The sequence below is a fragment of the Myxocyprinus asiaticus genome, chromosome 12 (genome assembly GCF_019703515.2).
Source record: "Myxocyprinus asiaticus isolate MX2 ecotype Aquarium Trade chromosome 12, UBuf_Myxa_2, whole genome shotgun sequence".
NCBI lineage: Eukaryota > Metazoa > Chordata > Actinopteri > Cypriniformes > Catostomidae > Myxocyprinus > Myxocyprinus asiaticus.
The window spans coordinates 13,874,594-13,890,465 of record NC_059355.1 but is presented as its reverse complement, the minus strand read 5'-3'; the positions used below and the strand labels follow the sequence as shown (position 1 = coordinate 13,890,465).

At 37.7% G+C, this 15,872-nt stretch overlaps 1 protein-coding gene across 1 annotated transcript in view; it reads left to right on the top strand.

The window, feature by feature from the left end:
* The first annotated feature begins 13,507 nt into the window (after positions 1-13,507).
* The window catches only part of LOC127448673 (thioredoxin reductase 1, cytoplasmic-like), a 75,706-nt gene continuing 73,341 nt past the window's right edge, over positions 13,508-15,872 (top strand). The window contains exon 1 of the mRNA XM_051711390.1: positions 13,508-13,818. Within this exon, the coding sequence (XP_051567350.1) occupies positions 13,702-13,818 (117 nt within the window). The 5' untranslated portion in view covers positions 13,508-13,701. The remainder of the gene's footprint in view (positions 13,819-15,872) is intronic.

Here is a 15,872-nt window from a genome sequence, read left to right as displayed (position 1 = left end):
CGGTGAAAAGTGTTTCATACAAGCAGTCAACCAGGGTAGGATGATGTGTAAAAATAAGTGATAGCAATATATGAGTGTTATTTAACTCTAAAAGACTTTATTCTCTCTTTTTGCTCATTTCTTTTAAATTTGATTCTTGTAGTGGAAGTTTGAGGCTGTCTGTTCATCCTCGCTTTCTGCTTAAATTGTTTGGCGATGTTTAATTAGTTGTGAAACATTTGCAAAGCACATATCCTCTAAAATTATGCTTTATTCACAAAATATAAAGGATTGTCTGTTATTGTTCGGCTTTTCTGGCTTGCAGACAAAACAGCTATTGACTTATCACAGTGGAATGGCCTATTTGTCTCTCTTCCTTTTAAAGATAATTTAATTTTCTGCTTTTTCCAAATACTGTGAAGCAATATTTTGTGTTTTAGATGAAGCTTTGAAATGGATAAATGGTATTTGATTCATAAAAACATAAAAAAAGAAAAAAATAATGGAGAAAAAGAGGACATAAATCTGGCTTCTGTCAAATGAAATATGCTGAATAAATTGCATGCAGACAGTAAATTGAAACATTGTTTTCACTGAACATTTAGATTTGTAGAATATAGAGAGATATGTTCCAATTAGTGACCACTATAAGCAACATTTTAAATAAGCAATACCAATAAAAGCTTATCTCTTGCCTGTCCATTTGACACAAAACATGATTCATTTGTCATGAATGTCCAATATTTGTTAAAACCATACGTTTTCTATCATTTAAAATTTTACCCCCTGAGATCTACTTTGGTAAGAAAAAATACTGCCTTATTATTAGTTTTTATTAATGACACATGATCTACAAAGTTCACCTTTTTCCCCTGTCTAATTGATGTTTAATTAAACCAAGAATTGGCTTGTATATATTAGTCTCATGGGGAGTGTATGGACTTACTGCTTGTCTCACATAGAACTCATAGAGTACAACAACACCTCCCAGTGTTTAATCTGGGAACAACAGACAGGCACACATTAGTTTGCCCAATGAAAATACTCATCCTCATGTCATTCCAAGCCTGTTTGTTGATGTTTTGAATAATCTTCATACAGCTCTAATAAGGCCCTAGCAACCATATAGCTGCAACGTGCTAAAAAGCACTCAGAACCTCAGAAACCCTTACAAAAAATCTAGAGTTCTAGCAAACTAACCGCAAACTTGCCACAGATTTGCCACTTATTATTTTCACATGCAAGTTAGCTTGTGCAACCACACAGTAATGTGCTAAGTACTCAGAACCACTTAGCAATCGCATAGGAACATCTTAGCAACCACCTAGCAAGGCCCTAGCAGCCACATTGCAACATGCTAAAAAAAACAACAACAAAAAAAAAAAAACACTCAAAACACCTTAGAAAATGACATAGCAACACCTTGGCAACCAAAAAACAAAACAAAAAAAAACAACACTCAGAACACTTTAGCAATCGCATTGCAAGGCGTTGGGAATGACCTAACTAAGCCCTAGTAAACACATAGCAACATGCTAAGAAATAATCAGAACACCATAGCAATCACATTTTGACACATTGGCAACCACCTAGCAAAGCCATTGCAACTACATTCTGTAGCAACATGCCAAAAAAACTCAGAACACTTTAGCAATCGTATAGCAAAGAGTTATAATAATACAATAATAACTTTGGCAAAAATCTGGCAAGGCCCTGGCTAAAAAAAAAATAATTATCCAATGTTGCTGTGTGGTTGCTCAATTAGCAATTGGCAATGCCTTGGCAACCACCTAGCAAGGCCCTAAGCAACCACATAGCAATGTGCTAAAAACCACTTAGAACATCTTAGCAATCGCATAGCAATGGCTTGGCAACCACGTAGCAACATGCTTAAACACACTCACAACACCTTAGCAATCAAATAGTGGTACTTACTATATAGTAACCATATAGCAACATGCTATAAAAAAATCAGAACACAACTGCACAGCATTCCCTCACAACAATTGAGAGTTCACTGCAAATTTGCCGCAAACTTGTCGCAAAATTTGCCACAGATAATTTTCATATGCAAATGAGCTTTGCGGCAAACTTGTGGCAAATTGTCCATTGTTGCCAAAGGTTTGCCGGAGGTTCACCGCTACCGGTGAAGAGCTCAAACTTCTGGCAAACATTTGCGGCGAATCAAAATCTCATTTTCATGTGAAAATAACAAGTGCCAAATTTGCAGCAAACAACATGCTAAATACCACCCAGAACCTTAATAATCACCACAACAAACATTTTCTTCTGAAAATATAATATAGTTGTATGTATTACTGGTTGTATGCATTGTTCATTGCTTTAGGTTTACTGTGATGTCAATATACAGTTATATGGTCATTCTCTGTTATGGTTTATGACGTTGCACAATATGAAATATACTTTATTTAATCATTTTTCTTACCCTTGGATTTGTTCTGCAATGAGAACAAACTGTCTGTTGTTTCATTGCTGTAAAGATATGACAGATTATTTTATTTTATACAGAAACTTTTACGTGTGAAAGCCTAGCTCAAGTAGCTAACCCATAAATAAAACATTATGAAGTGCTCTGTCTCTTATTTTCTGGTGTATTTCGGTAGGTGTACAGTAACTTGCACACAGTTGCCAGGCAACCTGTCATTGTCAATGTCCTTACTTGGTGAGGGGCTGTCAAATCTGCTGTTCAGGCATTCACACAGCCTGTTTTTCTCGTTCTTAGGATACATTCTCATTAGCACCCCCACTGACCCAGAAATAAACATTCCATCATATTTCACGTTTGTGCCGTGAACGACTGCACTCGCTTCAACTCTTTCCACTTTCCGCTTCTTTGATCTGAGTGATTCATGCAAATTTAAAACATTCCATGAAAGTAACACAATGTCCTTGGGTATACTTAGAACAAACTGCCCACTGACTAATGCCATAATCTTTCTTTGTTCCACATAGAAAGTGAATGACAGATTACATAACCTTGATATGCACAAGTCATTGCTAGTGGTGATTGCTAAGTCAAGTGTCACTTTTACTATTGCTCATTTTAGGGTTAGTGATTTGAACAAACTCCTAACCTTAAGTGTTAAACTTTAGCATGTATATCATCCCCCATTGTTTGTGCTACATGAAAGATAAACTGATGTCATATCTAGACTGATCTCACTGTGAATTTAGTGACAGGAGATCGAAAAACTTCAGCTGAAATCAGTCTGTGCTAACTGAATTTCACTGCCTCCAGTGGCCGAAGCTGGATGTGTTGTTAAAAGTTTAGGCACGAGTGAATTCCGGTTTCCGGGTGAAATGTCCATAAGGTGGTGCCAAAAGCGAGTTGTATGTTTAGTTGTAAATTATATAATACAGTCAACCGGAATGCACATTTTATTAACCATACCCCCTAAACCTAACCCAAGGGCTGAACGATTAATTGAATTCAAATCCAAATCGCGATATGGCCCAGTGCAATTATCAAATCGCGAGGGATGCGATTTAATTACATTAAAAAATAGTCTGAAAGCTGCCCGCTGTGCAGCACTTAAGTGCACAGCTGTTTTGTCTGTGGTGTGTAGTACGTTCTTAAATAAATGTAAACGAGGTAAGTGTATCACACATGTGGTTTCAGAGCAGTTATGTGCTCGATACACACAAATTCTATCTATCTGCTGCCCTGAGTGACTGATGTGCTCTGAGTTTGGTGTGCTAACGTACGCTGACCGCATTATATTTAAAGTGCTCCAGATTTACTTTAATCACACTTTTGTGTAATTTCACATACTTCTATGTGTGGCCACTACAATTTACTATACAAATTTGAAATAACCCCATGACTGCATAGCAATGCCATAAGCAAGTTAAGAAATTATTAAAGAAATAAATTACTACTGAATAATAACAATTATTATAATGTGTGTGTGTGTGTGTGTGTGTGTGTATGAGTGAGTGCTGTTAATTATCACAAAGTTGGCATGTCCTGCACCATGTTGGTTTTAGGTCAGGCTGACTTAACGATCACATAAAATTTGAACCAAGTCATGTGACCCACATAAACAAAACAGACCCAAATATGATAAATTATAACAAGATTGGGTGAGAAACTCTTTCTCATACCCCCGATGAGAAACCAAAAAGTATGTATCTTGTGGTGCACATTGCCTGTTTAAGGGCTAGAACAGTTTTTCCGGTCAGCAGTAAAGCACTGGCAAAACATTGTTTAATTTTGGTCAAAAGGAATTGCATTCTGTTTATCATATCTCAGATCACATCGCAGTCACAATATTTTTCAGGACAATTGTAATTAGATTTTTTTTTTTTTTAATCGTTCAGCCCTACCCAACCCTAAACCTAACCATCAGTGGAGTAAATATGGCATTTCAGAGCAAAAATGCAAACTCTGAATCGTGCTCATCATTGATTATGTGAACACAACTACTTCCTGGTTTCAGTGGGACCAGATCCCATGTCTCAGAGTTTGTTCGCGCATTGCACTATAAGTAGCACCACAGGAAAAACAAAACAAGTTTGAATTGATGCAAACAAATCTGATAGTGGATGCTGCTTGTTATTAACTTAGAATGGGGTCTATCTTAGGGTACAAGAACAATAATGCAGTAAAATACAGTAAAAATAAAGTAAAACACTTCCTAAATATAATCAGACAATTATATATATGTTAGAATTATGTAATTATGCAATAAATTCCCTCCAACCAAAACAATTATTTCACAAATGTCTCTGTCCATGTTTTAAATAAAAGATTAGTTCTTGACTTTGGAGATAATACTTGTTAAAATGTTACTTGTTCATCAGATACAGACTACAAATGCTCACAATGTGTGATACATGTGTGATGTTTTGTTTTAGCTAATATGTTTACACCTAATAATTCAAAATTTGCCGTAATATTCTTAGGGTGTCTCACTTATTTGACCTAGTGACTGAGGCAAGCAGCATGTAAATCTGTCAGCCATCAGTAATTGTGTCTAATGAGATGAACAGACCCATGAAGGTAGCATGAAGGTTTACTAGTCAAACATCTTGATTCTTTTGAAAACCTCACTGGTGAAGTGATCCATAAGAAAACATGTAAACCCATAAAATCAATGTGTTCTACAAAAAGCCCCTAATTATCAGCAATGCAAAGGCTTTGTTTAGAATAGAAAACGTCTCCGGTTATGTATGTAACCTCGGTTCCCTGAGATGTAGGGAACGAGACATCGCGTCACTGACGGTTACAGGAAAAACGCCTTTTCTCCGATTTCTGAACTCCTATTGGATCACGCCAATTCAGATGCAACTGAATTGAGCCAATGGTGTTCACGCCCACTCAGCCAATGACATTGAGCGCACGGCACTCAGCTTTCTATATAAGCGGGCGGCATAACGGCATCAGTCAGAATTTATCGACTGAAAGCGGCGGCTGAGCCGCCTGATAATGACGTCCGGTAGCGTGGCTAGCTACGCAATGTCTCGTTCCCTACATCTCAGGGAACCGAGGTTACATACGTAACCAGAGACGTTCCCTTTCGATTTCGGTCACTTACATCGCGTCGCTGACGCTTATGGGAACATGTACGATCACGGCGCAGTACTGGACAAAGGACACGTAACACATAACACTCAAGAGTGAATCTTGTTGTAACTACCCTGAGTGTATAGAAGGGGCAGGATACAACACTTAGCTTATAGGAAGCGTATAAGAAATCAACCTCGCCCTGACATTTCTGAGGGGGCGAGGTAACAAGCACATTCACATTGCTCAGTAACGGGATGCTTTGCCTTTAAAAGGGTTCCAAGCGGACCTAGTAGAGCACAGCCAGGTGCACAGTCCAGTAAGGGAAACACAGCGCATATCTATCTTTTAACCAGAGAATGAGTGTCTAAGGCGTGACCGAGACACAAGTATATTAATGTATTTGTTTGGGAAACACAGTAAATATATATTAAAGTCGGTATGGCCTGAGTGTGGCACTGCTTTACCTTCGAATGTCTAAAGCACAGCCGAGATATAAGAGATATTGCATTAAGTGTAATTAGGCAGTATAAACGAAGTATGATGGCACTTAACATGAAGGGCTTGAGTACTGCACTGTTGAATAGAAAATAACGGGATCGTCACGTCGCATTTTGCACCATTTAACAAACATTTGTAGGAATACAGCCGTCTCGTAGATGGGGCTCTAGCGTGCAAAATATTATTCTTTATTGCCTGTGAGAGGTCTTCATCAACCTACGCGACCCGCTCAACGGCCACACATGTAGATTCCATAACTCCAGCCGCGGATACCAAATCAAGCCGCGAGCCTGAGAAAGAAGATCCCGTCTTAGTGGGATTTCCCATGGATGCGCATAAAGGAGCTCCACTATTGATTCGGCCACCTCTGCGTGATCAGTAGTACTGTTTCCATTTGCTCCCTTGGCGCGGTGGCTGTGGATAGCAGTGCTTTGGCCAAGGCTTTTTCGGGCGAACAGCCAGTTCAGATGGACCTTGAGGGGCCTGGGGAGTAGAGTGCTGCTATTTCAGGGGGGCGCTGCGCTGAAGCGGAGCGTGAGTGGCTGGGCTGAGCGGTGGTACTGCCTCGTTTAGGCATGAAATGCTTCATAGCCTGCTGCTGTTTTTGTGCTGTCTGGAAGCGCTCCGATAGGGCTTCCACAGCGTTGCCGAAGAGACCAGCAGGGATACCGGTGCATCGAAGAGGGCCGACTTGTCCCCATTGCGCATCTTGGTCAGCGCCAGCCAAAGGTGACGTTCTAGGATGACCAGATTTCCCATGGAGCGCCCAATCACTCTGGCGGTGGCCTTTGTTGCTCTTACCAAATCGGTCGCGAAGCGAAGTTTTTTGAACATGGTTGGGTCGGGATCGGATTCATCCATTTTTTAAAGAATTTTCACCTGGTAGACCTGGGGCACTGCCATTGTGTGCAAGGTGGCACCAGCTTGCCCAGCTGTATTATAGGCACGTCCCGCTAGTGTCGAAGTAAGGCGGCATGGCTTAGACGGGAGCAGTGGCGGAATCTCAGGCCAGTTTGAGTCAAGGGACATAAGTGGGCTGCTACCACCTGTTCAACGGGGGGAAGCGAGCCATATTCCATTTGGTCTCCGCAGTTGACAGATGTAAAAGCTGCTGTATTGGAGAGGTGCAGCTTCGCCGAGTATGGTGAATGCCACGATTTGGAGAGTTCAGCATGGACCTCGGGGAAAAATGGGCCAGGTCAATGCGGGGCAGTCTTAGTTTGGCGGCACGGCAAAAACCACTGGTCCGCATCCGCCGTCGAAGAACGGTCTCTGCCTCTTAGGGGGGGAGAAGAGCATCCTCCATTGACGCGGACGAGATGACAGTGTCTGAAGCCGTGAGACATACGGCGTCATCATTCTCCTCTTCTCCATGTCCACTGCCGAACTGCATGAGGGCAGAAGCGCCATCAGGCAGGCGAAGACTTTTAGTGAACAGGACGGGGGAAGAAGAGTGTGGGGGTGTGGGAGCATGCAGGACCTGAGCCGGCAGTACAGCCTCACAATCCATTTGCTTTATTTCCTCGCCTTGAGCATTGTCGTTCCCCAGGTTCTTGAGGGACGGGGGAGGCAACGGAGCAAGAGCGGTCGGGTCATTGCGCTTAAATAGCGCTATCCGAGCGCGGAGCGTTTTGAGGCACATTGCCTCGCAGTGTGGGCATTCAGCCTCGACCAGTGCTGCTTCTGTGTGGGCACGGCCCAGACAGAACACACAGCTCTTGTGGCCGTCAGACATGGGAATAGGTTTCCCACCTCTGCACTTACACCATGGCATCTTGAAAAAGACAGTCCAGTCAGCGCAATTGTGGAAATATTTAACTCTTTTAGCTCACCAGAGCACGACATGGCAGGTTGTCTTCAGGAAGGGAAGCGCAGTCCACTACAGGTAAGTGCGGTTCAACGGTGAAATCCAGGAGTCTGACTGATGGCGTTATGCCGCCCGCTTATATAGAAATCTAAGTGCCGCGTGCTCAATGTCATTGGCTGAGCGGGCGCCAACGCCATTGGCTCAATTCAGTTGCATCTGAACTGGCGTGATCCAATAGGAGTTCAGAAATCGGAGAAAAGGAGTTTTTCCTATAAGCGTCAGCAACGCAATGTAAGTGACCGAAATCAAAAGGGAACTAGCTTACTACTTACTGAATTTTGTGCAGTACTGTATACTGCCTTCTTTATATATATAAAAAAAAACAATATGTGAAAGAAAAAAGTTGTTGTTGTTGTTCAAAAAGTTGTCACATTGCCTGTTGCATGTTTAATTCAATGATTTTAGCATTCATTTTGGAGGCAAAAACAGTTATTTTTCTTTTTTAAGCCAACTGTGTTAAAACAGATGGCAGCTCCCTCTTTCAAAGGTGCTTTACTAACAATTGGTGGACAATATTACTGGTCGCTAATATTACTTAGGTAAACATATCTCACATCAATCTTGTTAAACTCATCGGGAGTGACAAGTTTTAATCTCCAAGAAGGACACAGAAGCACCCTAAACTCATAACTCATGCACTATATCCCAAGTCATCTGAAGTCATAAGATAGCTTTACGTGAGAAACAGACCAAAATTGAAGTCATTATTCACTGAAACTCTTGACTTCAAAAGAGAAGTAGTGATAATTTCGAGAATGAATCATATGAATCTTTTCAATTAATCTTTTAATTCAGTTCACTAAACCAGTCTGAATGATTTGTTCACGATCAAGATGCCCGGTTCTTGAGTTGCAAGGCACTCAATGATCCAGTCACAGTTGTTAACTCACTGAAGGTCAAGATTCCGAACTATAATTTGGGTCTGTTCTCAAATATTGCGCACAAGTCGTATTGACTACTTTCATGGTAGGGTAAAATGGGGCTAAAAGCACCGTTGGGTAAAAAGATCCTTTGATTTGATTTTCTCACAAAACACTAAATAGCATCAAAACTACCACATGACTTTCCTGAACACCTGTTTGTCACTATACACTGGAAAATTTTCCTGTTCCATGAGATCATTGCGTGTGGTGTCTAAAGGTTAATTTTTATTATTTGTTAAAATGTCGCAAATGTATGTATCTAATGAAAATCCCTAAAATTAACACATTTCTTTTGAGACAAAATAGTTATTTATCATTTTCAGTTTTGTTTAAGGTCATTAAATCAAAACATTTTCAATCACTTTCCAATAAGTGAAAGGACAGTATTTGGGGTAAAAAGCTCCTCTGTTGCAGGGGCTAAAGGCACCTATAAAACACATTGTTTTTCTTAAGTGGGGGGATTAAATTTGTTATGAAAAATGTTAAAAGTGGGCTCACATTGACTCATCAAATTATAATAGAGATGAATTTGTTTATAGAATACTTGAGATGTAATAAAATGCCAAATGTGTTTGAAATTAACAGGAAAAGGTTGACTTTTTCTGAAGCAGTTATTTTGAATAAGCATCATCGTAATTTGTTACTCAAAAAAGCATCATGCTGCTTTAAAATTATTTGCATTAGTTGACAAATTGTTGTGCCCTATAAATGATGGCCCGGTTTCTACATGATTTCACTTTAAACCCCCTAGGGGCCTTTTACCCAATTGAGGGAGCCTATGTTGGTAACCAAGGGCGTAGATTTGGCTTGAACATTGGGGGGGTTGCAGCGTGATTGAGTTAACTCCATCACCCCAAGAGTCTACGCCCCTGTTGGTAACGTTGACAGTGGGTAACAAAAGAGTGTATGTTTTAGGATGGTTCAGAGTGATCACATTAAGAATAGACTATCGACAGTGGGTCGAAATTCATGTGTGCTGCATTTCAGTCCATTTCCCCCTTATTTAATTAAGTGCTGGTGACACATACAGTCTGTCATACTTAACCACTGCTGATGCCTTTGACAGTTCTACAATATATCTCTTACACACAAACTCTCTGAATTAACATTTAAATCACTCTCCGTTCACTCACAAAAAAAAAAAAAAAAAATGTAATTGTGATTGATGAAGTGCACACAAATGACATCAAATCAAGTATGATTCTTTCAATGTGGTTTCATCAAAGAGTCGAGAAAATGTTTTCATCACTGTCATCAGCTGAATACATCAAGAGTTCTTGATCTCACAAATGTGATAAGCTTTAAACGCCACCAAACATGAGCTTTCTTTAAAGTGTGTGCAACAGTTTTTGATTACTAGATCACAAGAGACTACAGAACTGAAAAAATAAAAGTTTGTGTATTCTGGATTCATCTGTTCAATGTGTTCAAAGGTATTCATTTACATTTCGATGATCATGATTCTTCTTCTATTCCCTCACAAAATGTGTGCCTTTCCTATCACTCATTATGTGACAACATTGTCAGATACAAAAATAATGTTTTAATTATTTATTATAAATTCTGATATATCTAGCATATAACTTTAAGAATTAAGACTTCAAACTCATTTTCAGCTCCACGTCACACAGAAAATCAGGTGGTGTTGACAAAATAATCATAATTTGCTCACTATTGTGCATGTATTAAATGCAGAAGCTATTTTGTTTTTCTAGACCTTTATAAAATTAGGGAAATTATTTTAAAATCCCCCCAAAATTCTTTAGTGTTGACGTAGCTTTGACACCAAAATATAAGCAGGATACCTAAAGCATTGAATCATGCGCGTTTTACTTCTTGTTTTCTTAATTAATTAATCATTTATTCAGGCTGTTTCTCTCAGCTCTTGTCTTATTTAAGTAGTCGATACACCTCTAAAGCTGCATCTGTGACATGTCAAGCAAAGACATTATTGTCATGCAGGAATATTTTCCAGTTTATTTTGTGAAACATGCTATAATTCATCTAAAAGTATTTGATTAAATAACTATTCATCTACTACTGTAATTAAGAACTTTGTGGAATATTTGTATATAAAATAATTCATTTAAATAAATTTAAACCAGTTAAATAAAAGTGAGAAAAAAAGAAAAGAAAAAAAAAACTGGCAATCAGTCACAACTGTTGGTGTTGGAAAGAAATACAGAGTAGGCTACTGTCACCATCTAGTGGTTGTGACTCAAAAAAAAATGACATAAAACTGCAAAGTTAAACAAAGCATCTTTTAAATGCATATTTGCTTTAATTTTACTTTATAACTGGTGAATTGTATTAAAATCCCATGTTAATTGTATGCATAATGACGACTCTGAGCTAGTGATGTCCAATGCACTAACAAATCGTTCATTTGAACCGATTCACTTTTTCTTTTCTTTTTTTTTCTTTTTTTGACACCATAGAACCGACTCACAAAGCTTTGTTAGATCACCTAACTGTAAGGGATGACTGTTTAGTAGTAAATCTGTGAAATGGAACCATGATGTTAACAAAATGGGAACTATTAATATTAAGCTAATTAACGTTATTCTTAATACTGGCAACACTATAGAGCTGTTCAGCCATGAACTTAAGCTAATTCGCCATGGGTTCCTCCCTCTGGGATTTCCTATGCTTTTTTTGTTTTTGTTTTTAAATGGGGTTAATCATTTTATGAGTAAAATAGGATCTGTGGTAAGCATTACTCGAAGACACTAGAACTTTTTGTTCTACAACATAAATTACACACAGTAACTTTACTTTTGAAAAAATGCCGACTAAATTCCCTGAATTAAATTAAATAAATTACCAAAGGAATAAAGCATTAAATAAAAAAAATAATTACCAAACGAAAAAATAATATTGTTAGGCCTATATAATTGCCTTTTCTTTACACAAACTTAAAGTAGCATTACCCTGTTCTGTAGACGAAAAAGTTGGCTGAATGACATTCTCAGAATGTTCTACACATTTTTCAAGACATAAACTATCAGAACTATTTTTTTTTTTTTTTTTAAATAGCTATGCTCACAGCATATACACATCGATGGATGGTCCTTATACTAAGACCGAAAGGTTACCCCACTACTTGGTGCAGGTTGCCAGCTTGAACAGGGCCATGACGATTCGATTTTGGGTCAGAACCGGTGGCAACCTGCGACAGGCGCAACATCAGGACCCATATTGCAGACAGTCAGAAGGGCAACTGCTCCCTTTTGATTGCAATTCCTCCTCTTCTGATTGCATTTATTTGTGAAATTAAAATGACAGTAAGCTGGCTAATTTCAATGAATTGTCTCAGTACACTCCCCATTTTACAAAGACTTCGGGGGGAAAAATTAGGGACATCTTGGGAGGTAAAAGGTACACAATTAGCGATATACACACATTTCTGTATGGAAACGGCTTTAGGGCAGATTTATTTTGCGATAAACCAAAACTTATGCAACAAACTATTTTTTTTAAAGCACGACGGCTTCACGCACACCATTTTTATAGATAAAAGGCCATCTGAATGGAAACAAGCAGAAGATGGCAAATTTCGCTATTTTTATTTTTTTTTAACACATTTTCACATTGTCGATAACAAAACAGCGCGAAAAGAGGACGGAAGCTAGGTTAGTGATACCTCAAACGTGAATTTTGAAGTGAGTTTTTTTGTTTTGTTTTTGAATTATGTAGCTAACGAGTTGCTAGATAAAGACTACAAATACCACAATCATGTGTGTAAAAGTGACTGAAGAAACGGAAAACCGTTGTATAGCAACTTGTTAGCGACATACTTTTGGGGGTATGATTGTGTTTAATTTATGTTCTAGAACAAAATGTCCACATATCTTAAAGTAATGTTTACCACAAACTATTTACTCACAGGCTAATTCCAAAACTGACATTATAAAAACCCACAGGGAAATCCACAGGGAACCCATCAAAGTCACTGAATCCATGGTTTGGAAATTATCATTCTCTTCTGGGTTTTGGGACTACAACAAGAGATTATTTAGCGACAATGTTGTTAACAATAGCCTAATGTTGGATGCAATCTATCTGAGCTAATAGTGAAAATACTGTGATAAACAGCTTTTGTTTTTTACTACACAAGAAAACAAACGTATAATGCCGCGCTGGAACTTCTGAGAACACCTTTTAGGTATGAATCGTGTGAGTCGTTTTTAAACCCTTTTTAATGAAACGAACCGTCCGGACGAACCGATTCGCCTCTCTGAATCGGTCTTCCCAATGCAACCAGGTGGATGTCTGCTCGTTCAGGATTGTACAAATATTGCCTGTTGATTGTTTGAGCTCATCTAAATTTTCTTCAGTTGTTTTCTTTCCATGTTTATCTTACATTCTATATATATATATATATATATATATATATATATATATATATATATAAGGCTTGATAACGCCTAATGCTTTCAACAATGGTAAAGTCTTTTAAGTCAAAGTTAGATGTAAACAGAAATTTCCTGATGCTCCTTTGAAGAGCAATTTGAGTTATCTTTTGAGATATTTTGGATTTACCTTCCACGATTAACTTACATTACACATTATAATAGTAAAAAAAAAGTATGCATAATTAAGAAACCTTCGATAATGTTTATAATAAGTGCAAATGTCTGTTGATTTTCAGTCAGGCGCTGGTGGGTCAGTCTCACTTTGGTCTTATGTAAAAGGCGCGCGCTCGGCGGAGCGTCATTCACCGGCAGCGCGAGACACACAGAAGGATGAATAAAGTGATTATAAACACAGCGGTCGCGTCCGTTTAACGCATTTACTGTTAGGTCATGATTTTTTATTGAGATCGAGACTCACTTTAGTCACAATCATCGCCTCAGGAAGCAGAAGAGCGCGGAATATCGATCAGTGATAGGGTATTGATCATCATGCCGCCCGTCGAGAATGACGCGGGTCGCGAGCTGATCAAATCTAAAATCAAAGAGCTAATCGATTCCAGTCAGGTGCTGGTGTTTAGTAAGAGCTTCTGTCCATACTGCGTGAAGGTGAGTGAAAAATACAAGTATGTACTACAGGGCCTTCACAATGTCCTCACAAACACGGTACAAATACAGTATAACTTAATTAAAGTGACTTGTAATTACATTTTAAGTGGTCCTCTCAAGTGGCAAGTTAGTAAATGAGCCATAATGTCTCAAATAAAGTCTCAAATGCAAATCGGTTTATTTTAAGGCTTTTCATAATTATAAATGTTAAATATAGTTGTTATAATTGTCAAATTAATAAGTACATATGTTCGAGGCCCTCACAAGTGTATATACAGATGCAGTGTATGTTTGTTTAAAACAAACATACCAAAACTTTTGGTGTTTCTAAACTATGTTCATTAAGAGTTTCCGTTCCGTGTGTTCTTGTGATACCAAATTCTGTAAATGTCCTTACAAAAACATAAACGCATTAAATATGAAATAATAAATATTATATGACTTCATAAAGTTCATAAACCGTGTCCCAATTTAAAAAATAAAATAAAATACAGAGGTGTTTGCAAGAGGCAGGATGTTGTAAAAATATTCTGCTTAATTTAAAGAGAGAAACTTTCTGGAAATGCCCTCACAAAACACACACATGCACAAAATACAATAAAATATCTTAAAACTTAAAGTCTATGAATGAGCCTAATAATTGCTTAATCAAAATACCATATATTTTGGGGTTTTAGGGTGATTAAGTATAGAGGGCCAAAGCTGCCAAAATTTTAAATAAATTTGCCAAGAAGTGGAAGTGCACATTTGGTCAGACAGAGTGCCATTTACCTTCACACTTTGTGTCCTATTAGTTAAAAAGTCAAGAATCCAGCCCACCAGATTGTTACTCAATTCAAATTGTTCTAAAATACCTACTGGTTTTCAGATCTGAAAATGTATTTTTATGTACACTTTATTTGTGCCAATATATTGATTTCTTTTTAATTAAGGCAGATTTGGTCCTCCATAATTAGGTACCAGTTATTATAGTTTATAATATCTGCTCTGAATATTTGAGTGGCTAAATCTTGCTCTTGTATAGAGTTAAACTTGCCGTAGTGATGTCATTTTTTCTTCAAATAATTTTTTTTAGTTGGTTCAAACCTGTTAACAAACTAGTCTGAATAATTATGCCAGAATGAGAATGATCTATAAAAATCCTAATTTAGTAATCAAAAATTACTTGAAAGGTTATAGAAATGTATCTGTCAAAAAGTGTGCCTGTCTGGTTTTTGTACTTATGAGGGCCCAATGTTTGTTAATGCCTTAAAAATTGTAAAAATGCTATAGAATCTCCTTAAAATGTGTAAATAAGGCCAATAGTGTCTTAACAACAAAAACAGGTCTTTATTACAGCATTTTTCCTTGGTTAAAAATGGTCTTCTGTGGTGAATTACATATATGATCATTTCACATGCTCCGAAGTTGGTTTATTAAATTGCATTTAATTATCACTTAATTACTAGGGCTGGGTATTGATACAGATTTCCCGATTCAATTCGATTCTGATTAACAAGCTCTCGAATCGATTTTGATTTGATTCAATATCGATTCATATGGGTTTATTTCAGTTATAATGTCCGTTTTGCTCCCATATAAATTATCTCCCAGCTAATGCTGTTAATTATACAGAGGATCTTTTAACTGGGTGCATTAGGAAAATATAAATTTTTAATAATTTTATTTTTCATCAATTTGGTCACATTTTGGCATTATAAAAACGAACAAATAAATGTATTCAATCAATAAATAAGATATTATATTTCATATTATTTTTCATACATATTGTTAAATTGCATAACTTGTACTATTTACAAGTATTTACATTGATTTGTTGAACACGTGCTAAAACCGGCACTGTCTCTTTAACAAAAAACGTCATTTCTGTAAACAACGCCTTTAACGTTAAATCAAATCAAAATCAAATCACTTTTATTGTCACACAACCATATACACAAGTGCAATAGTGTGTGAAATTCTTGGGTGCAGTTCCGAGCAACATAGCAGTCATGACAGTGATGAGACATATACCAGTCTACAATAAACATCAAATTTACACAACACAATTTAAA